We start from the raw sequence: 24,044 nt of genomic DNA, 5'->3' as shown, positions 1-24,044 counted from the left end.
CTGGAAAAAAATCTCTTGGCGTATGTGTACAAGATTCTGTAGGTTGGACGTTGATCCAGGAGATAGCCTGGTGTTGTGAAATATTTTTTTATATTAAAATCAGGCATCTGCCTCATGAGGTTTAGTTCCCTGTGTTAACCCCTTCAGCCCCCAGCCTGTTTTCACCTTAAAGACCCGGCCATTTTTTGCAATTTTGACCAGTGTCACTTTGACAGGTTATAACTCTGGAACACTTCAACGGATCCTGGCGATTCTGAGATTGTTTTTTCGTGACATATTGTACTTCATGTCAGTGGTAAATTTAGGCCGATATGTTTTGCGTTTGTGAAAATTTCGGAAATTTGGTGAAAATTTTGCAATTTTCAAGATTTGAAATTTTATGGCCATAAATCTGAGAGATATGTCACACAAAAAAGTTACTAAATAACATTTCCCACATGTCTACTTTACACCAGCACAATTTTTGAAAAAAAAATTCCGTTAGGAAGTTAGAAGGGTTCAAAGTTCATCACCAATTTCTCTTTTTTCCAACAAAATTTACAAAAAAAAAAAAAATTTAGGTACCACATCACATTTGGAGTGATTTGAGAAACCTAGGCGACAGAAAATACCCAAAAGTGACCCAATTCTAAAATCTGCACCCCTCACTCTGCTCAAAACCACATCCAAGAAGTTTATTAACCCTTTAGGAGCTTCACAGCAACCAAAGCAATGTAGACGAAAAAATGAAAATTTTACTTTAACACAAAAATGTTACTTTAGCCATAAAAATTAGTATTTTCACAAGGGTATCAGGAAAAATGCATCATAAAATGTATCGTGCATTTTCTCCTGAGTACGCAGATACCCCATATGTGGTGGAAATCAAATGTTTGGGCACACAGCAGGACTCGGAAGGCAAGGAGCGCCATTTGAATTTTTGAGTGCAAAATTAGCTGCACTCATTAGCGGACGCCATGTCGGGTTCGAAGACTCCCCGAGGTGCCTAAACAATGGAGCTCCCCCATAAGTGACCCCATTTTGGAAACTAGAGCCCTCAACTATTTTTTCTAGATGTTTGATGTGCACTTTGAACCCCTGGGGGCTTCACAGAAGTTTATAACGTTGAGCCGTGAAAAGAAAAAAAAATGTTTTTACCACAAAACTGTTGCTTCAATCAGGTAGCTTTTTTTATCACAAGGGTATCAGGAAAAAATGCACCATAAAATGTATTGTGCATTTTCTCCTGAGTACGCAGATACCCCATATGTGGTGGAAATCAAATGTTTGGGCGCACGGCAGGACTCGGAAGGCAAGGAGCGCCATTTCACAGCAAAATTGGTTGGAATTATTAGCGGACGCCATGTTGCGTTTGGAGACCCCCCTGAAGTGCCTAAACAATGGAGCTCCCCCACAATTGACCCCATTTTGGAAACTAGACCCCTCATGGAATTTATCTAGCTGTTTAGGGAGCACTTTGAACCCCTGGAGGCTTCACAAACGTTTGTAATGTTCAGCCGTGAAAATATTTTATTTTTTTTACCACAAAATTGTTTTTTCAAACAGGTAGCTTTTTTTTCCACAAGGGTATCAGGAAAAAAATGCACCATAAAATGTATTGTGCAATTTCTCCTGAGTACGGCGATACCTCATATGTGGTGGAAATCAATTGTTTGGGCGTACGGCGGGGCTCAGAAGAGAAGGAGCGCCATTTCACAGTAAAATTGATTGGAATTATTAGCAGACGCCATGTTTCATTTGGAGACCCCCTGAGGTGCCTAAACAATGGAGTTCCCCCACATGTGATCCCATTTTGGCAACTAGACCCCCCCCCCATACAAAAAAAATTAGTTTGGCGAAATAAAAAATACAGACATCAGTAGAAAAAAAAAAAATGAGCGCCTGCCAAGACCAGTGCCAAACGTGAGAGCAATGCACGAGTCTCGCATCGCATCATCCACTGCAGTCTGGAAGCGAGCAACTGCGCTGGATAATGCGATGCGAGAGGGCGGGGCGGCAGATGAGAAAGGGCGTAGCGGATGGAAGATGGGAAAGGGCGCAGCGGGTGGAGGAGCGGCAGAGGATGGGAAAGGGCGCAGCGGATGGATGATGGGAAATGGCGCAGCGGATGGATGATGGGAAATGGCGCAGCGGATGGAGGAGCGGCAGAGGATGGGGGGGGGGGGGGGGGGAGGTGAGAGGGGGATACCTACCTTACAGGATGGATCTAGGCAGCAGGATCACAGCAGACAGAAGAGGCAGCAGATGAAGGAGGCAACAGATCGAGGAGGGTGAGAGGGGGCAGTAGATGGAAAATGGGAGAGAGCAGGCAGCAGATCGGGGAGGGGGGCAGAGTCTGATGGGAGAGAGAGATGGCACATGGAGGAGGGGGGGCCCCCGGGGGGAGGGTGGCTTGCAGCACATGTAGGGGGAGGGTGGCTGGCTTGCAGCACATGTGGGGGGGGGGGGGGAGGGTGGCTTGCAAGCCAGCCACCCTCCCCCCACATGTGCTGCAAGCCAGCCACCCTCCCCCCACATGTGCTGCAAGCCAGCCACCCTCCCCCCACATGTGCTGCAAGCCAGCCACCCTCCCCCCACATGTGCTGCAAGCCAGCCACCCTCCCCCCACATGTGCTGCAAGCCAGCCACCCTCCCCCCACATGTGCTGCAAGCCAGCCACCCTCCCCCCACATGTGCTGCAAGCCAGCCACCCTCCCCCCACGTGCTGCAAGCCACCCTCCCCCCACGTGGGGGGAGGGTGGCTTGCAGCACATGGAGGGATAGGAGGTGTGGAGAAGGGGCAGCCGATGAAGGAGGCGGCGGTGGCCGCCGATCGGGAACAGTGGGGGCCGATTCGGGGGCAGCAGCGGCTGAAAAAGGTGGGTGCGACGGCGGCGGGGACAGTGGCGAGCATGGCGGCGGGGACAGCGGTGGATCGGGAGCAGCGGCGGGGCGATCGGAGACAGCGGCGGGGCGATCGGAGACAGCGGCGGGGACAGCGGTGGAGCGGGAGCATGGCGCCGGGGCGATCGGAGACAGCGGCGGGGACAGCGGTGGAGCGGGAGCATGGCGCCGGGGCGATCGGAGACAGCGGCGGGGACAGCGGTGGAGCGGGAGCATGGTGCCGGGGCGATCGGAGACAGCGGTGGAGCGGGTGCATGGCGCCGGGGCGATCGGAAACAGCGGCGGGGACAGCGGTGGAGCGGGAGCATGGCGCCGGGGCAATCGGAGACAGCGGCGGGGACAGCGGTGGAGCGGGAGCATGGCGCCGGGGCGATCGGAGACAGCGGCGGGGACAGCGGTGGCGCGGGAGCATGGCGCCGGGGCGATCGGAGACAGCGGCGGGGACAGCGGTGGAGCGGGAGCATGGCGCCGGGGCGATCTGAGACAGCGGCGGGGACAGCGGTGGATCGGGAGCAGCGGCGGGGCTATCTGGGACAGGGGCGGGCGGGCGGCGGGGACAGCAACTTACCGCTCTCCTCGGCTTCCAGGGACGGTCACAGGCCGCAGATCCACATTGATAGGAGAGAGCGGTCACAAGACCGGTCTCTCCAATCAGAGCTGGGGGCGGGTGAAGCATCGATCACCCAGCTCCAGCCAATGGCCAGTGCTACAGCAGCACTGATCAGGGCTGGATTTCAATGTTCCAGCCATTTTCAATGGCTGGAACATTACAGTGGCTGTAATTGGCTGAGCGGCGTTCGTCAGCCAATCACAGCCTCTGTAGGTTCGGGGAGGAGGCACCACCCCTCCTGAGGTCAGGCAGAGGTCCCCTCCTTCCCGAATCTACCGTTTAAGTAAACAAATTTCACTCCCCGGGGCTCCGGGACCGCGATTTCGCCATGACGTACTGAGTACGTCATGGGTCGTTTAGCACCATGTCACCATGACGTACTCAGTACGTCCAAGGTCGTTAAGGGGTTAACATGTTTAGTTATAAATTGAACATTGTGGACTTGTATCTTTCAACTTTTAAAATGTAGGAAACTAAGATTCCGTGACTGGCCAATGCTTCATTGGCTCAGTGTTGAACATTACTCATCTCATACCTTGCATGCAGTAAACAAAAAGCACCAAAGTGCAGATACAGCTGCATTGAGTGTCCCAGCAATATGGAGACATCAGTTTTGTACCAAGAAGAATCGTGCAGAGAAGAAATCAAAATTTTAAACTTAACCTAGGGGGTGAAGCATCTATATTATGTTGAGGCAGATTTTTCCAACAAATTGTTTTATTAAGACAAGATATTACAAGTCATAGATACAGAGAACCATTGCTATTTAAGTGCCTTATGTTTAACAGTCTGAACACTGCTATAACAATACTAGAAAACCCGACACCAAAACTTTCCAGTACAATACAACAGTAACCAGCACAGTAAAACGACTGGATAAGTGAAAGGCTTCCTCATTAACCAAGCAAATATGATGCATCAAGTTTGGCTACATCATTATGGCACGAGGGGAAACACTGAGGATTAGCTTTGCTATGTTGGGGCAGCCTTTGAAGAAAGAAATTAGTTTTCAGCTTCCTCTTTGCAGTCTTTTCCCTTTCTGATTTCATCCCCTTTCTTCTCCTGGTGAAAAAGAAAAAATATATATCTTGGTCAGGAAATTCTGAGAACATTGGTAAACATTAATTCTCTAAAATAGATCCCTTACCAATTCTCGCAATCGCTCCCGTTTTGCTGCCATCTGGGCTTCCCTATTTTCTTTATTGGCTTCCATTTTAGAAGTAAGCTTTTCCTCAGCCATCTTGCTGAAATTGTTGCTCTCTTCCTTCGCTTTCTGCAGCACTTCTTTCTCATGCTCCCTCTTTTCAGCAAGATGTTTCAACATTTCAGCCTCTTGCAACTGAGAAAAGAACAACATCTTATATATTGCAAATACAGTGGGTTCGCACAATCCTATTTTCAGTTCAAGTGCTATCCATGAAAAAGCAATCAGCACACAAGACCAATGTTCTTCAGCGAAGGACAGAAGTTTGTTTTTTTTAGTAGCCAAACCTGCGTGTGGGGAGGAGAGAAAAACAAAAAACACTGCATGCACTAGTTAGTCTGGGTCAGATGACTCGCCCCTTTAAAGAAGCCCAAACTAAGTTTTTTTTATTTAATAAATGTGTATAGTGTCAATTGATGTCCAGCTCCATTCTGTACCTCATCTGACTTCACTGCTCTGCAGACTCTCCGGGCACTGTGTGACCTGAAAGATAAATTTTACAATGCAAGGCTATGGAGGGACAGAACAAGGCCCCATAGACTTAAATTGTAAAAGACTACCAGGTTACAGTGATCAGAGACTGAGGAGCGTAGAATGGAGCTGCATGTTTATTTAAGAAGGCAGCAGCAAGAATATTACCACACAGCCTACAGATTGATTAAATACACTTTATGGGAGTGCTTCTTTATGTCTACTGGTGCGCGCACAAAAAAAAAAAAAAAAAAGTATATTGAAGTTTAATGCCCCTTTAAGTCAGATACAGTTTTTGGATGCTCCCATTTGTGCAGCCTTGCACTAGAGTGAACATTACTTTCACAGCACCACTACATCTATATCACAGTGTTTTGGATTTATTATTCAAGGCTGCTGTGATTTCCTGGTATAAAGTTGGAAGCATAACCGTCCCTTTGTTGCAGAGAATCTCGTCCAAATACTTTGCCATCATTCCTTGGGACTTCACAAAAAATAAATATATCAGGTACTTTTCACTATGGGTGTGAGCTTCTCGCTAATGATACTGCCCAATAGTAAGCAAGCAAAATAATATGTCCCACGGCTTAGAGTAGGTTTATCAGTGCCTGGAATGCAATTCTACTCATGTCTGCTGTGCTCAAGTAACTTCTCCCTCTGCAGTGAGAGCAGGCAGTAATCTCTCACAAGCAGTTGTGCCAGGCTACTGGTATGTGAGGTGTAATGAGGACTGTTCTGATCTCATGGTATTGTGATTACAAGTTGAGCACAACAGACACTTCTCCATAAAGGCACAGAGAGGAGCAGTTCTGCAGAGCTGAGAGGAGACCTGATATAATGGTTTACAGTGGGACACAGCTAAACACAGCTGTGCTGCCCCTCCAGAGAGCTTATCACCTGAATCATTAGAAAGCATGCATTACTGTCATACATCTCACATTAAGAAACTAGGAGCCTGCTAAGGATTGGTCAGCATCATACAGAGATAAGCACACTTTAACCCCCTTTTCTCCATGAAAATAGAATGATTAGTACTTTGATTACCAATATCTCTGCAATTGAGAGGCAAAAAAATAAAAATAAAAAATATTCTGCTCTGCAGCCATTACATAGTGTGTCTAGTTAACCATAAAAATTTGTGAATGGTCCTCAATTTGAGCATAAAAAAAAATGGAAGAGTGGATGCAGAGATGATTAAAATGGAAGACTTTAAATTTCTTCTGTTACAGAGATTAGCTTATGAGGTTTAGGTTAAAATTTATACTCCGTACAACTAGGTTTTACAGGACACTTCTCTTCGTAAGTGAAATCATAGGTTTCACTTACTGGGCGGCTTAGTGTAGTTTTGCTAAAATCACTAATCAGCAGTAGATCAGAGGACTACTTGACATGCTGTCAGGTACTTCAGCATATTCATGACCTCTGTATAACTGCTAGATCTGCAGCAGAGAAAACCTTGATCAAATTGACAACAGCTCAGTCAGTGACATCGCTGTTATCAGGGTCTCAGTCTACATTATGCTGCTCTCCCCCATGGAAAACACACCACAAGCAAAACGATGGTTGGGGATCTTTCCCTCTCATCCTTTGTGACCATACCGTCCATGAGGTAATTGCTCCGCACTTAATGCCGGGTTTGGCCTGATTGCTATGGAACCGGGTTTCCCTGGTCTGGTTTTATCTGGCTATGATCCCACTGATGTTTAGGCCCTAAATAGGATTGTGCCGATTTCAACACAGGCATGTATATTTGTTCATCTACCATCAGTTAGACTGAATATTACTGAACTGTTCTTAGCAGTGTGCTTGTATAATTGTTATTTTACCATCAGTGGGTCCTATTTATGCATTATTGCTATACATTTTTCAAGCACTATGCACTTTGTTATGGCCAGTTTAACCCAGCTCACCTTAACTAGATATCTTTTTACACACTGCATTTCCCTAGACGTTTTATGTGGCTCTCTGCTGCCCTTGGTTCTATATACTGTATGTGTTATTTAGATCACCATACAATACTAACATCCAGTTACCGACCAGCAGATTTGTCCTCTTACATAATATTGTAATGGTCACTTTGTGAGGGGTTGTTAGTTATTTATTGCAATTCATGATTTTCTGTCCCTGTCATATGTATGGGTTACTCACACCCTCCCTGTCTCATGTTGATTTTACCTTTTGAAGTTTGCTAATAAAATAATTAAATTGCTTACTGGTCTTTCGTTCATATTGGAATAGATTCTTGTTCTCCTTTTGATATGTTATTTGAAGAATGTACCCACCCGAGGATCACTAATTAGTGTACCCCAGGTGTATAATTGTATAGTATGGACTCTCTTCCATTGTAGTTCATGCTCTCAGATGGGGTAGCAACCTGAAAAAATGCTGCAAAATTTCGTATTTGCTCAAAATGTTTGCCTTCATATTTTAAAATTGCAGAACCTAACCTGAAAAAAAAAAAAAAAAAAACTAAAAAATGTTATACTTCAAACTATTGTAATGTGTGGCATGTAGTGGATGTAAGCAGCATTATAACACCTTATTTTGAAATCTAGGTTCAACGTTGAGAACTTTATTGTGGAGCTATGCAAATGAGCTGCAAGTGCAGTGGCTGAGAAAGCGCATACAGCTCTGCTGCCTCTCCATCTTAGAGAATCAGAAAAAAACAGTCATATTCCAATTTATTTTGATATAAAATGTACAAATTAAATATAATTCATAAAAATAGACATACGGAATAATAAGGAGAGATAAAGTGCAAGAAGATAGGGCAGCAGTTGTCATGGAATGGGATTCTTGAGAAGCAGTGTCAAAATTGCATAGATGGCAGCATGTACACAAGCAAGCAGCGTTTAAGCAAAACATATAAGGTTAATCATTGTAGCTGTGTTAGACCACGGACACAGGAAACAACCCGGTAATTACAAAAGGTGGAGACTGGCCGGCACAAGGGTCACACTGCCAACACGCGTGGCAGCACCCACTATGCTTTTCATAAGTAAAACCAATGACAGGTATACATGGTGCTCTAAGCCTATCCGTGTGCTAAATCACCAATGCAGGCAGTCACCAAAATGCTGGCACAAATTAGAGAATATATATATATTGCTTGGAGTCGCCATATGTGAGTTCTACAATGTGTCGGATGTATTTGATTGCCTCTCCAACTTGTCTGCACTACCAAGGTCATCCTAGTGAAAGGACACTGCAAATTTCAGGCACTGACAGTTTGATTAGTCTTCATCAGGAACTTGCGGTAGCTGTACACCCCATTGAATGACAGCACTAGTTCTCAGTGCTGGACAAGCAGGCCTGTGAAAGAAGTGTGACCTGTCAAATCACAGACATGAGACAGGCAGTGGATTGGGAACAGGAAAGAGGAGGCAGATTTATGATTAATGTCCACTCACTGATCTTGCAGTTTATTTGCATAACATTTTAACAGTGTCTTTAAAACGTAAACCAAGTTTTCTAAACTAGGAAGCAATTCACCTTACGCCTCTCTTCTGCTGCTTCTAACTTCTTCTGAATTTCTTCCAGTGAACATTCCTTTTTCTTTGGTGAGGCAAGTGAAAGATCAGGAGCAGCATCAGTCGATGGGGGGCTCAGGATCAGCTCAAATGCCTGGCCAGAGGCACGTTTCTCCAGCTCCTTGACCTTAATATCTATATAAAACGATAAAAAGGAGTGGGTATCAAACAGTTACGAAACACTTTGTAAGGCTATGTGCGCACTGGGAAATGGAATTTTCTTGAGAAAATTCCGCATGCTCTCAAAGATTACCGCACCCGCGGTAAAAAACCGCACCCGAAAACCGCATGCGGTTTGCTGCGGTTTGACCGCGGTATTGTTCGCGGTATTGCCGCGTGCGGGTTGGGATGTGCTTTATTGCATTCAATGCAATAAAGCACATTGAAAAAAAAAAAAAAAGTCATTTAATTCTGAGATAGTAGATAGATAGACAGAAGAATAGATAGAGGGATAGACAGACAGATAGAGGGATAGATAGAGGACAGATCGCTGCATTTCCCACGGTCGGCAGTGAGTTCACATTACCGGCCGTGGGAAATGACCGGTAATTACCTCTGCTGTCTGCTGCATTCATTCAGCGCTGTGTCTGTGACACATCGCGGCTGGATGTCAGCAGTGCAGGACCTGTGGATTATGCCGGAGCTGTGTGGATTACGCCGGAGCTTTGGTGCGGGAGGGGTTAATAAAAGGGTTAACAAGGCTTGTTGGTTTTATTTAAAATAAAAGGATTTTTCGGTGTCTGTTTTTTTCACTTTACTTACAGGTTGATCATGTCAGCTGTCACATAGACGCTGCCATGATCAAGCCTGGGGTTAATGGCGGTGATCCACCACCATTAACCCCTTGTTATATTACCCTGACCGCCACTGCTACACGGCGGCAGGAAGAGCCGAGGACACTCCCGGTGCTGCCGCATAATTCATGCGACAGTCCCGGGGCAGCTGCGGCTGATATTCTCGGCTGCAGGAGGGGGAGGGAGGCGGGGGACATTAACCCTGTCCCTCGCCCTCCCCAGCCTGAGAATACCGGGCCGCCGCTGTGTGCTTACCTCGGCTGGACGGTAAATATACAGCAGAGCCCACGTTCTTTGTTTTCTATATTTCCGTTTGCTTTCTATGTGTGTTCTATGTGTCTGTGTTCTATGTCTGTGATGTGTATGTGTCTGTGATGTGTGTGTTTACTCTCTGCACGGCTTCCTCTTCCTGTAATGACATCACTTCCCTGCAAAACCGCAGCAAGTGATGTACATTACCGGAGGTAAACCGCAAAATACTGCAGGGAATAACGCAGGAAAACGCAGTGAACCGCACAGAATTTGCTACCTGCGTTATTCCCTGCGGGATTTCATGATTACATTGGAGTCAATGGAGTGAAATCCCGCAGTGATGTGCGGAAAAGAAGTGACATGCACTTGTTTTTGCTGCGGGATTCCCGCAGCAAAACATGCAGCTGTCAAATTCCGCCCAGTGTGCACAGGATTTTTTTTCTCCATAGGATTTGCTGGTGATTCACTGCAGAGATGTTATGAACATTTTCTGCAGCGAAACATGCAGCAAATCCGCGGCAAAATCCGGTAAGTGCGCACATGGCCTAAAACTGATCTGTCAGGAGATTTCACAATACAAACTATGCATTATGAAACATTTGTTCGACCTGAGGAAACTGGTATATTTACTTTGAAAAGTCATGTCCAAATGTGGGTATAACCAGGTATTAAAATGAGTATAAATCCAGCTTATGCAATCTCTGACGCAACCTGACAGAGCTCATTTGTTTTAATTCTAGGTTTTGTATTTAACATTAAGTTTCCATCTCCTGAAATTTTGCAATCAGGTTAAGGCCCAGTCACACACACACACACACACCACAACTTACCAGCGATCCCGAAAATGATGCGACCTGATAGGGATCGCAGGTAAGTCGCTGGTGAGATGTCACAGTCAGATCTTACCAGCGATGCAGGAACAATACAGGTCGCAGTAGCGACCTGTATAACGATCTCAGCAGTCACTGTGACCCTGTCACACAGTGTCAAACACAGGGATGTATCCTGCCCAGCAGGACATCACCTTTGAAGAAAATGGCCTGGACCATTCAGCAATGACTAGAGATCTCACAGCAGGGGCCTGATCGTTGGTAGGTGTCACACAACAAGATCGCTAATGGTATCGCTACTGCATCACAGAAACTGACTCAGCAGCGATCTCGCTAGCGATCTCGTTATGTGTGACGGTACCTTTAGAATGGTGAAGGTTGAATATAAACCTCAAAGCATTATACAGCCTTTCTGATGAGGATTTATAACTTAAATAAGCATCCTTAACAGCTAAATTCTTCAATACGATAGCTTGGTATTCTGAAATCTGGAGACAGATGCACTTGAAAATTACCATTTTTATTTTATAGGCCAAGCAAACAAATCAGGTTATTTTAAAGTCAAACTAGAATGCTCCAATGGAGGTAGTATTAGTGGTAATGCCAAAAGCTCTAATTCTTTTGTACTCTAGTTATGACGTGTTCGAAAAATAAATGTAATAACTATCTGCATAACCCACTTTATATTACTGACCACAGGAAACAACCATATTGGTTGTCAATTAAAAAGTAACTGACAATTTTCTGTATCAAATCAATAGTGCAAGTGAAGAATAAAACTATTTTCTATAGTTATGGCACGCAATTGTTGTGGTTCTCAATTTCAGAGGCAAAGGATGGGGTGGGTAAGTAGAAAAGCAGTCTCCTGCAACATTTTTTCAGGATGTTCAAGTTGCAAAAGTCAAATACAACTAGTACAGCTGATTGTGTGGTCATTGCACCCAATAGCTCTACTTAAAGGGAACCTGTCACCAGATTTGGGGCCCATAAGCTGTATCAACCACCATTGGGCTCTTATATTCAGCATGTTAGAATGCTGTATACAAGAGCCCAGGCCGCTGTGTAGAACGTAAAAATCACTAATATTCACCGAATGGGCGGTGCAGATCGGTCAAATGGGTGTGTTGTCCAATACCAGCGCCTCCTCTTTCGGCCATCTTTGTCCTTCTGAAGCCTGGGTGCATGACGCATCCTACATCATGCACACTAGCCGGCATTGAGGTCCTTCGCAGGTGCACTTTGATCTGCCCTGGTCAGGACAGATCAATGTATTGTAGAGGGCATGAGCCTCAATGCCAGCTGTGGATGGCATAGGACGCGTCATGCCCCCACGCTTCAGAAGGACAAGATGGCCGAAAGAGCCGAAACTGGAGAACAGACACCCATCTGACCGATCTGCACCGTTAGGCAAGCATTATAAATAATTTTTACGTTCTACACAGCGGCCTGGGCTCTTCTATACAGCATGTTAGAATGCTGTATGTAAGAGCCCAGTGGTGGTGGCCACAGCTTATAGGCCCAAAATCTGGTAACAGGTTCTTTTCAAGGTCCCAGTTGGCCATGGTAATGATCATTTAAAACCCTGCTCAAATAAAAGGACACTGGTATGTTCTATTAACACACCTAGGCCTCTTGCAGACGCTATGTATTTTGCCGTGGTTTTTGGGTGCAGTTTTGATATCAAATTAATCAAAACTGCATGCATTTGATTTCCCAGCAAAGTCTACGAGATTTCAGTTTGTCTGCATACGTTGCAGCTTTTTTTTGCTGTAGAATTTATTTTTTAAAGGTCAATTTAAATGGTATTGCTGCAGTCAGCAGTTATAGAACTGTCACATTGTTTAATATTAAAGGTGAAAATACACAAGTCCAGTAGCACTAAACATCGTAACCTAAAAAATAATTATATCACATTTTGAATGGTGTATAAAAAAATAAATAAATAAAAAAAGTTCTAAACTGTGCTCATTATACCAAACAAAGATGGCAGACCACTGATACCACGGAGTCACATGAGCGATGTCCCCGTCGCTCATTCTATCCTGCACGCGTTTATACTTACCATTGCGGCAGGCTTCTCTTCCAGGTTTTCCTTGTCAGTTTCAGACGCGCACTGAGCACGCACAGTGCGCGTCTGAAGCCGGCGAGTGAACACCCGGAAAAGAAGCCTGCCAAAATGCATGCAGGTTAGAATAAGCGACGGGGACGTCGCTCATGTGATTCCATAGTATCACACCCACAGGGGCGTGATACCACAGAAAGTATGCAGACATCCATAGGGCAAGGCGCCGCCCATGTGACCAGCAGCTCTAATTTACATAGGAAATATGAAGGTAATAAAACGCTTATTACTTTATTACACAATTTTACAACACAAGGATGGGTATGGAGGTGTAATTAGGGCACACATGCGTCTGCTGATAGGTTCCCTTTAAACAAAGTACAGGTGGTCTGTGCATGATGACAGGGTCAAACATTTAAGTACATCTTCCCATCTGCTTGTTTTCCCATATACACCCATCTCCGTGAGCAGTCAAGGAAAATTAAAAAGGTGGGAACATGCATTTGTTTTGCCTTCCAATGATGCACTGAGCACCAGTTCTCAGTGATCACTAAAATTCTAGGTGCCAATTTCTATTACTGAAAATAGAAAGGGGGAAAATTTTCAAATTGTATAAGATGCTGTGAAGCACCGGTGGTGTCAAATCACCACTGTAGGCCTAGATAAATTGAATGACAAATGTAGTCTGAAAAATGCAGTTACAGGCTGTGAAGAATAAAATATTAATTTTCCCCTTAATGTTTTTTTAACCCCAGAGTTATCACTCACAGTGGTTAAATGAAAATTTCCACAAATTTCTTCTGAATGCAGCAATACACCATGTGTAGTCTGAAGTTACTGGTTGACCACACAGCAGACCTCAGAAGGCACAGAGGGCCATCTGACAGTGCAGATTTTCCTGGATTAGTCTGCAAACATCCAAAACTACCAGAAATACAACCCATTTTGAACATTACACTTGTCTGGGAGTTCACCTACATGTGCAGTGGCCAATTTCACCCCACAGGGTAAGGAAAAGGAGAGAGAGAAAAAAAAAAAAAAAAAAGGTTGCAGAGTAAAATTTACATATCTCAGCCTAGCGTCCCAATATAATGTGCTAGCTTCTGGAGTGTTTCCCTTCACGCACACCTCAGAAGGTTTTGTTTTGCTTTTTAAATGTCATACGCCAAATACACAGCATAGAGCACAGGATAAATGAACCTATTAATTTCTATTTTGGGGAGGCAAAAAAGAAAAAAAAAATAGTATATTATGATTGTGTACACCCTGCTGTGTAAGTGGTCAGTACGATTACAGAGATACTAGATTTTTCAAAGTTTCGGTTACTTCATCACACTGAAGACACGTTGCATCACCATATTTTGAGTACTATAATTATTTTTCTAGCAACAGAGCCATATGAGGGCTGATTTTTTTACAGGATGAGGAAATTTTTGTCAGTACCATTTTGTTGATTGCTTTCAATTCCTATTGAACAAAACAGCAATTCAAAAAATTGTTTGGTGCAAAGTGATCAGCTTTGTTTTTCTGATTAGAACAATTACAGTGATAGCCGATTTATATAGGTTTTGCTTCGTAAACACTTACAAAAATGTTTTAGGCTATGTGCGCACTAGAAAAGTGATTTTTCTCAAGAAAATTTCTTGAGAAACTTCTGGGAGTTTAAGATTACCGCACCTGCGTTAAAAAAAAACCACACCAAATTCGCATGTGTTTTTGCCGCGGTTTTACCGCAGGTTGGTCCCTGCGTTTTTTTATGCTGTAACTACTGCAATAAATGATATAGATAATAGATAATCAATAGACAGATAATGGATAGAGGGAAAGATGGATAGATTAATAGATAGATAATAGATAGATGAGAAAGACCTATATAATGTCCCACCCCCCTGCATATTCTAAGCTGGCACCCTTTAGTGACTTTCATGTGGCACTAAAGGGTGCCTAGCCTTTTAGCCATAAAAGAAATAATTAAAAAAAAAACAAAAAACACGTGAGGTTCCCCCATCTTTTGTAGCCAGCTAGGGTAAAGCAGACGGCTGCAGCCTGAAAACCACAGCTGGCAGCTTCACCTTGGCTGGTAATCCAAACCAGAGGGCACCCCACGCTGTTATTTTACATTAAATAAATAATTTAAAAAACAAAAAAAAACATTGAGTGCCCCCCAAATTGGATCACCAGCCGAGGTAAAGCGGACAGCTGTAGTCTGATATTCTCAGACTAGGGAGGTCCACTGTTATTGGACACTCCCCAGTCTAAAAATAGCAGGCTGCAGCCGCCCCAAAAGTGGCGCATCCATTAGACGTGCCAATCCTGGCGCTTCGCCCCAACTCATTCTGTTGCCCTGCTGCGTTGGCAAACGAGGTAATATATGGGGTTGATGCCAGATGTGTAATGTCACCTGGCATCAAGCCCTGGGGTTCGTGATGTCACGCGTCTATCAGATACCTGACATCACCAACCCAGTCAGTAAGAAATAAAAAATAAACAAAAAAAAAGTTTTATTTGAAAAAAAAAAACTCCCCACAGCCTCTTTCACCAATTTATTGAAAAGAACAATCAATTCCACGTCCGGCGTAGTCCAATAAGAGGGGGGCGTCCCACGGCGATCCATACCATAGTCACTGCCCCAGTCAATGAAGAACAGAATGTTCCCCATTGGCTGGGAGAGCAATGCAGTGACCTGAGCTAACATCAATATCCCAGGTCACTGCAGGGGATGCAGAGCGCTGCTGTCAGGAGGATAGATGAGATCATTGCCTGCTGTGATGATCTCCTGCAGTCCTGCCATCAGCGCTGTCACTGCCTTCTATGCCCGCTGCATTGTCAGCAGTATCGCGAGAGCCCGTGACGTCACCGCTAGTGACAGTCTCGGGCCGCTCGCGAGACGGGCATAGACAGCAGTGACCGCGGTGACGTCAGGAGGCAGGAGATCGTCACAGCAGGTAATGATCTCATCTCACCTCCTGACAGCAGCGCTCGGCATCCCCGTGGCTGCACGCATTGCTGAGTGTCAGTGTCTGCCTGCGCTGCAGCGTGACAAGCTGCTGACACTGCGGGCAGACACTGACACTGCAGGGCTGGCAGCGGCGTGGTTGGAGCGGGACACAAACTGCACGGGCACCTGCCGGACGTCACACGGAAGCGCTTCTGTGCGGTGTCCAGGGAGTGCGACGTCTGTTTACTCTGCTCCGCCTCTTCCTGGCATAACTACATCCCTTTCTGCAAAACCGCAGGGAGCGATGAGCATTACAGCAGGTAAATCGCAGCTATACCGCACATTTGCTACCTGCGGTATACCCCCGGAATTTCACGATTACATTACAGTGAATGGAGTGAAATTCCGGGGGTATTCCGCAGGTACCTGCGGAAAATAATGGACATTATCAGTTTCTTGAGAAAAATCCGCAGTGTGCGCACAGCTATTTTTTTTTTCCCATAGGTTTTGCTGGGAAATGTCTGCAGAAAGATTTCAAACCTTTCTCAAGAAATTTCCGCAGCAAATCCGTGGGTAAAACGGCCTAGTGCGCACATAGCCTTACAGTCATAACAGTCAAGTGAGTGCTTGTATTTTTGCAGATGACATGTGATACAGTTTACAAATACATTGGGTAATGTTTGTTTATTTTTTGTGTAGCAGTATGAAGAAAGAAAAATTAGAGTGTGCACCTCTGTTCCATTAAAGACTGAGCTCAACAGATACAGGTTTCTGGGTTCCACAGACCTGCTTCTTAGGCTCACCGCAGTCAGACCCAAGAATTGTCCAGAAAGTTATTCCCTAGCTTATGGATAGGGAATAATCCTTTGAGAGACATGAACGTATGGCACATTTTGGGGCCTTATAAGCAGACTAAAAGTTGTGCAAGCCAACTGAAAGTTTATGGCTCATCAGGAGGGAAATAAAGTTTGGGAGTCTTTATTTTAACATGTGAACCTTATGTTTTTTGGGCGATAGGACAAGGTTTTCTTTCCGCGACAAATATGAAGGCTAGGCAAAAAAAAAAAAAAATTAGCAACAGCACAGCGTGTGCCAAGATATACGTATGCAAACAGTGGATATATGAAATTTACATTACTGTTATAGAATTTACTTCTAAAATCACGTGTGCCAACAAGGCACATATATAACTTGTACCAGTTCACACTTGAATCAGTCTGTTAGGAGGTGCCAGGAAGATTTGTTTTTGTACTATACATTTGGGAGGTAGTGACCGCCTCTAGTTGGCTGAGCACTCCTCCCATTAGTAAAGCACATGTACAGTCCACAATGCTCAGTGTTAAAGGGAACCTGTCAGGTGCAATATGCACCCAGAAAAAAAAAAAGCAGTTCGGGGTGCATATTGCTAATCCCTTCAGAACAGCCCATGTATATAGCCACATATAAAAGATCTTTAGAAATAGTTTTTCAGAAGATCTAGAGCTATGCTAATGAGTGCAGGGACGTTCGTTCCTGCGCTCATTCCACCCCCCAGGGCGTCCTGACCTGATATTCAATGCTGCATCACCAGTGGTGACACGCAAACCTGTGTCCGCAGGCCTTCTGATAAGTGGTGACAGCATACACAGGTACGCGCTTCACTACTGGTGATGCTACCATGCTAAGAAAATGGAATGAGCAAAGCAACTAACACCGTTGAGACTAGTCCCTGCACTCATTAGCATATCAAAGGATCTTTAGAAACTTTCTAAAGAGCTCTATCTATGCTAGCGTATACAGGGACAGTCAGGCAGGGATTAGCAATATGCACCCAGAACTGCTCATGGTTCTGGGTGAATATTGCACCTGACAAGTTGCCTTTAAATGTCCACTACTGAATAGAAATGTGCCTGACAATCATTCAATAGCCTATGTCCACAGGCAAGGCGAAACTTCAGATGCACATTGAACAGTCCAATAAAACCGTTGTGTATAGACAGCAATCCATTACACACGACAATGCACTCCTGAGTATAATTGCTTGTGTAAGCATTACATCCAACGAAAGAGTTTGTCGGATGATTGGTAGTCTATTAAGGCCCTGTTGCGCACTAGAAAGGATTTTTCTCAAGAAATTTGAAAGATTAGCGCACCTGTGTTCAAAAACGCACCAATAACACATGCGTTTGACGCGTTTTTGGTGTTTTTGCACAGGTTGGTCCCTGTGTTATTTTATCATATTTTTACCATGAGCAAAAAAAAACAAAAAAAACTAAAAACAAACTGTGCGCACAGCTATTGTTTCCATAGGTTTTGCTGGGGAAAGTCAGCAGAAAGGTTACAACCATTTTCTCAAGAAATTTCTGAGCAAAAACGCGGGTAAAACAGTGTGCGCACAGGACCTTAGACTGCAAGTTCACAAAAGCATTCCCAAGCACACTCATGGTCAAGCACTGGAATTAGCCCTTTTGGCTGATTAACACTACCTGCATTTTCATTTGTAGGCTCTTACCAAAAAGGGTCCCATCAAACAAATATGGCTTGTTAATGGTGGGTACAAAAATTGTCCAGTGGGTTCCAAGTACCTTAAAGGGAATCTGTCACCACTGACCTTTTTAAACTGTTAGGCTATGTGCACACGTTGCGTATTTACATGCAGTTATGCTGCGATCTGCACCGCAACGTAACTGCATGCGTCCCCAGCATAATCTATGAAGATTATGCAGGAGACGTGCGCACATGGCGTCTTAGAGCGCAGCGCTTCGGCTGCTGCCCGAAGCGCGCGTTCTGAGCAGTGACATGTCACTTCTTCCATGCGCTCTGTATGCAGCTCCTGCTCTGTCTATGGAAGGGGCTGAAGGGGCTTTTTTTTTTCATTACGGACAGTTTCTGCAGCGATTTGAAGCGCACGTTTGCTGTTCAAATCGCTGCAGAAATGTCTGCAGTGACAGAACGCAACGTGCGCACATAGCCTAAAATGGGAAGTTATCAATGTGATGGCGGCTCTCTGCTCTCACTGCAGAGGTGTATGTGATAGGCTGCTATCACACATCCGGTTTGAGCAGTGCGGCTCAATCCGGCTGTGAAACTTATGCAACGGATGCGGTGAAAACACCGCATCCTTTGCATAAGTTTTTTACATGCGGCCCGTCTGGTTTTTGCCGCTTGCGGCATGCTACTGAGCATGCGCAGTGGCAAGAACCGCATGCGGCGGCTGGATGCGGTGTTTGCCACATCGCGCCGCATCCGGCATCCATAGGGATGCATTGGGAAAAGTGCCGCGGCGCGATGAGTTTTTTTTTGCCGCACAAAAAAACGTGCCAGGCAACGTTCCATCCAGCCGCTGCATCGGCTAAATCTGCCGCATGCGGCAAAAACCGGACCGAACGCAAGGCCATGCGGCACAATGCGGCACTAATTAAAATCTATGCAGGAAAAACGCAACCGGCAGCAAAAAAAAACGGTTGCGTTTTTCCTGCAAAGTGTCGGATTGCATAGCAAAAACCGGATGTGTGAAAGCAGCCTTAGGCTAAGTTCACATTTCCGCTAAAATCTATCAGTCACAATCCGCTGCTCTTGTAAACAGCGGAATCCGTTTAGCGGATTCCGTTGCTCCCATAGACTTGTATGAGCAGCGGATTGTGACTGATGATGCTGCGTTGCACCCTCCGCCCGACTGATCAGTCGTGGAACGACTGACCGCCGGGCGGGGGGAACGCAGCATGTAACGTTTTTTGAGCAGCGAGATCCGTCGGATTTCGCTGCGCATGCTCTCTGGCTCCCTGCACACGTCACCAGCTTTGGTTGGTTACCCGATATTTACCCTGGTTACGGTGCAAGGAGCCAGCGCTAAGCGGTGTAGGCCCGTAACCAAGGTAAATATCGGGTAACCAAGGTAAACATCGGGTGCTTTGCTGTTACCCGATATTTAGGCTGGTTACGTGTGCAGGGAGGCCGACACTTCCCCGCTCGGCCCCGCCCCCTCCCGCACTCCGCACATGTATCCGCACATGTATGCACACACACACACACACACACACACACACACACACACACACACACACACACACACACACACACACACACACACACACACACACACACACACACACACACACACACACACACACACACACGTCCCCAGCCATGCAGACAAGCACTGACACCCTCGTCTGGCCCCGCCCCCCGCTCGGCTCCGCCCCCTCCCGCACTTTGCATGTGCACACACATACATACATACATGCACATACACACACACACTCACTCACACATACACTCACCTGTCCCCAGCCATGCAGACCGCAGCACTTCTACTGACATCCTCAGCGCCTGGCCCCGCCCCCCGCTCGGCTCCGCCCCCTCCCGCACTTTGCATGTGCACACACATACATACATACATACATGCACATACACACACTCACTCACTCACAGATACACTCACCTGTCCCCAGCCATGCAGACCGCAGCACTTCCACTGACATCCTCAGCGCCTGGCCCCGCCCCCCGCTCGGCTCTGCCCCAGAACTCCGCCCCCCGCACACAACGGAATCCGACAAAGAATTCTGTTCTTTGTCATCCGTTGTACAGCGTTGAACAGCGCATCAGTCACATGCGTCAAGCGACGCATGTGACTGATACAAATCAACGGAAATGTGAACTTAGCCTTAATCAGCAGTTGCCTCTCAGCCTCCAGCTTGCAGAGTGCTGCAACATTGTTGCAATGAAGCAGAGCTCAGGAGCTGCAAAAACTGTTGGAAAGAAGTCAAATTTAAGGTTTCTTGTTCAGTGTCAGTAAGGTCTAAGGCCCCTTACACATTGCGTTTTTGTCTACGTCCACAGGTCCCGTCGGGGCATCCGTCCGGACCGCCCCTACCCCACTCTGCAAAGCGTGCTCCGGACGCATGCGCCCGACAGGGCCAATCACTGTTATGGAGCGCACTGCGTTAGCGTGTGCTCTGTTTTGTGCCATTTTGTGCACATATACGTTTCTGCAGACGGACACCTGAAGGTAGGTGGTCTACGTTCGGGTGTCAGTCTGCAGAAACGTATATGTGCACAAAACAGAGCACACGCTAACGCAGTACGCTCCATAACAGTGATTGGCCCTGTCGGGCGCATGCGTCCGGAGCACGCTTTGCAGAGTGGGGGAGGGGCGGTCCGGACGGATGCCCCGACGAGACCTGTGGACGTAGACAAAAACGCAATGTGTAAGAGGCCTAAGGGTATGTGCGCACGTGTGCGTATTGCATGCAGTAAGGCTATGTGCGCACGTTGCGTACTAGCCCTGCAGAAATTTCTGCAGCGATCTGAAGAGCACATGTGTGCTTCAAGTCGCTGCAGAAAATGTCCGTAGAGAAAAAAAAAAGCCGATTCCATGCGCTCTGCCTGCAGCTCTTGCCATAGACAGAGCAGGAGCTGCCGGCAAAGCGCACGGAAGTGACATGTCACTTCTTAGAACGCAGCGCTTCGGGCAGCAGCCGAAGCACTGCGCTCTAAGACGCCACGTGCGCACGGCCCCTGCACAATCTCCATAGACTGTGCAGGGGACGCAGGACGCATGCAGTTACGCTGCGCTACAAAGCGCAGCGAAACTGCATGTATTTACGCAACGTGCGCACATAGCCTTACGCTGCGATCTGCAGCGCAGCGTAACTGCATGCGTCCTGCGTCCCCTGCACAGTCTATGGAGATTGTGCAGGAGCCGTGCGCACGTGGCATATTAGAACGCAGCGATTCGGCTGCTGCCCGAATCGCTGCGTTCTAAGAAGTGACATGTCACTTCTTCCGTGCGGTTTGCATGCTGTCTATAGGGAGAGGCAGCATGCAGAGCGCACGTTCTCTGCCGGCACCATGCGCTTCAGAACGGAGCTTTTCAGCTGCGCTCTGAAGCGCACCTTTTAGGTGCGGTGCAGAGCGCACACGTGCGCACATAGCCTAAGGCTATGTGCCCACAGGAGCTTGCTTCTGCGGTTTTTTCAGATAAATCTGCAGATTTCAGCAAATACAGACACTCCCCATGTTAGCCTATGGGACATGGGGAGTGCTGTGTCCATGCTGCGGAATGTATGGCTGCGAAATATGCTGCGGATGTCCCGCAGCCGCACATAACTGACATGTCAATTATTCCTGCGGAATTACCTGCTCTCCGCTATGGAGACGTCCGCAGGTAAATCGCATGAAAGTCTGCAGGTTTACTGCAGCTATTCCGCCGGTGGGCAGCTGCGGTAAACCTGCGGATACATCCGCAGGTACGAGCTCCCGTGGGCACATAGCCTTAAGGGGGCTTTACACGCTGTGATATCGCTAATGCGGAGTCGTTGGGGTCACGGAATTTGTGACGCACATCCGGCCGCATTAGCGATGTTGCTGCGTGTGACACCGTTGAGCGATTTTGCATCGTTGCAAGAATGTGCAAAATCGCTCATCGGTGACATGGGGGTCCATTCTCGATTATCGTTACTGCAGCAGTAACGATGTAGTTCCTCGCTCCTGCGGCAGCACACATCGCTATGTGTGACGCCGCAGGAACGAGGAAGCTCTCCTTACCTGCCTCCCGGACGCTATGCGGAAGGAAGGAGGTGGGCGGGATGTTCCGGCCACTCATCTCCACCCCTCCGCTTCTATTGGGCGGCCGCTCCGTGACGTCGCTGTGACGCCACACGGACCGCCCCCTTAGAAAGGAGGCGGTTCGCCGGTCACAGCGACATCGCTGGGCAGATAAGTATGTGTGACTGGTCTGCGCGATGTTGTGCGGCACGGGCAGCGATTTGCCCATGTCACATAACAGATGGGGGCGGGTACCCACGCTAGCGATATCGGGACAGATATCGCAGCGTGTAAAGTAGCCTTTAGGCTACATTCACACATCAGTTTTTTGGCATCCAGCACAATCCGGCGTGTGCCTGAGGCAACGGATGCGACGCAGAATATGCAAAAACGGAAGCGCCGATCTTTTTTGATGGATACGGTATACCTGATCTGTCAAAAAACGAATCCGGTGCATCCGTTTTATCCGGGTTTTTTTGCTAGATCCGTTTTTTTTTAATACATTGGAGCATGCTCCGTTTAAAAACCCGGATCCAGCGGCAGCATCCGTTTGCCACATTGCACCGGATCTGGTGTCCTTTGTAAATCACATCGTATCACGCCGATCCAATTTTTTTTTTTTTCCAGAGACAAAAACGTTCAATGAGACGTTCCATCCGGCCGTCGCATTGAGCAATTACGCTGACTGTCAAAAGCCATATGCAACGCAAGGCCATCAGGCACAATCCGGCGCTAATACAAATCAATGGGGATAAAGCCGATCCGGCGCCGGATCGGTTTTATCCGTTTTTTTTCTGTACGCATGCTCACAGTAAAAACGTTACATTCAGCGTTGGTCCCACCTGTCAGTAAACGACCGACCGTCACACGGCGGATGCAATGCAAGGCCATCAATCACAAGCCATCGCTAATAGAAGTCCTCAAAGCGACGGATTGTGACTGATTCAAAACAACGAAAGTGTGAACTTACCCTTACTTGTGTCACACTGGTAACACCATTTAAAATATGCACTGGAGGCGGAGTTATGTTCCAGGCAGCATCCACTCCATAGCCTGGAATAGCTCATTTACAGAAAGTTATAAAAGATTATTTTTCCACAACAAGGCATCAAATATGAGACAACGGTATGGATTTTTCAGCACTCTAACCTTGTATGCCCATATTAACAGTGTAGAAAGGTCAAAGTGGTGACATTCTATATATTTATAGGTTTACATTTTATATATGCAGTCTTTGCATATATCATGGCACAGTGCACTGCTGCACTAACTGGTATGCAGATGTAGTTACCTGACTTCTTTGGAACATCCTTAACCACTTTGCCCCAGGGTGATCTGTGTTTTTCCTCCCCTTCTTCCATGAGCCATACCATTTTTTATTTTTCATTCTATACAGCTAAGGCTGCTTTCACACTTTTTAACATGCGTCATGAACTTTTTTTTAATGCAAAAACGGATCCAGTGCAAATGCGTTTTCATTTCAATGCATTTGCAATGGACTCATGTCAACATGCGGTCACATGGGTTTGCGTGCGTTATAGTGAGGATCCAGCGACTTGCAGTTTTTTAACTTTTTTAAAACCTACTTGTAGCGTTTGAGCTGCGTCCAATTACTGTTTTTCACTGGATCCTGACTACTGCACTCAAACGCATGTGAACGCTGGCATGCTCATAGACAGGATCCTGATTGCTCTACTGAGCATGCCCAGAAACCAGCCTGGCGTGATCAGTCTCTCTCTTCCCCTCACTCTCTCTCTCCCCCGACTGAGAGCGGCGGACGCTCATAACCAAGGTAAATATCGGATAACCAAGCAAAGCGCTTCGCTTAGTTAACCGATGTTTACCTTGGTTACAGGTGCAAGGAGCAGACAGCCCGGCTCCTAGCAGCTACGGACGCTCGTAACCAAGGTAAATATAAGGTAACCAAGCAAAGCACTTCGCTTAG

The 24,044-nt window shown here is 46.4% G+C and overlaps 1 protein-coding gene across 1 annotated transcript in view; it reads right to left on the bottom strand.

Annotated features, from left to right (window-relative positions):
• Nucleotides 1-4,192: 4,192 nt before the first annotated feature.
• STMN1 (stathmin 1) overlaps nucleotides 4,193-24,044 on the bottom strand; it is a 33,671-nt gene continuing 13,819 nt past the window's right edge. Inside the window, exons 3-5 of the mRNA XM_075335833.1 lie at nucleotides 8,661-8,833; nucleotides 4,641-4,832; nucleotides 4,193-4,555 (exon numbers count right to left, since the gene is read on the bottom strand). Of these exons, the coding sequence (XP_075191948.1) occupies nucleotides 4,496-4,555; nucleotides 4,641-4,832; nucleotides 8,661-8,833 (425 nt within the window). The 3' untranslated portion in view covers nucleotides 4,193-4,495. The remainder of the gene's footprint in view (nucleotides 4,556-4,640; nucleotides 4,833-8,660; nucleotides 8,834-24,044) is intronic.

This window comes from Anomaloglossus baeobatrachus, chromosome 2 (assembly GCF_048569485.1).
Source record: "Anomaloglossus baeobatrachus isolate aAnoBae1 chromosome 2, aAnoBae1.hap1, whole genome shotgun sequence".
NCBI lineage: Eukaryota > Metazoa > Chordata > Amphibia > Anura > Aromobatidae > Anomaloglossus > Anomaloglossus baeobatrachus.
The sequence above is the reverse complement of the archived record's forward strand: the minus strand, read 5'-3'. Positions and strand labels throughout refer to the sequence as shown.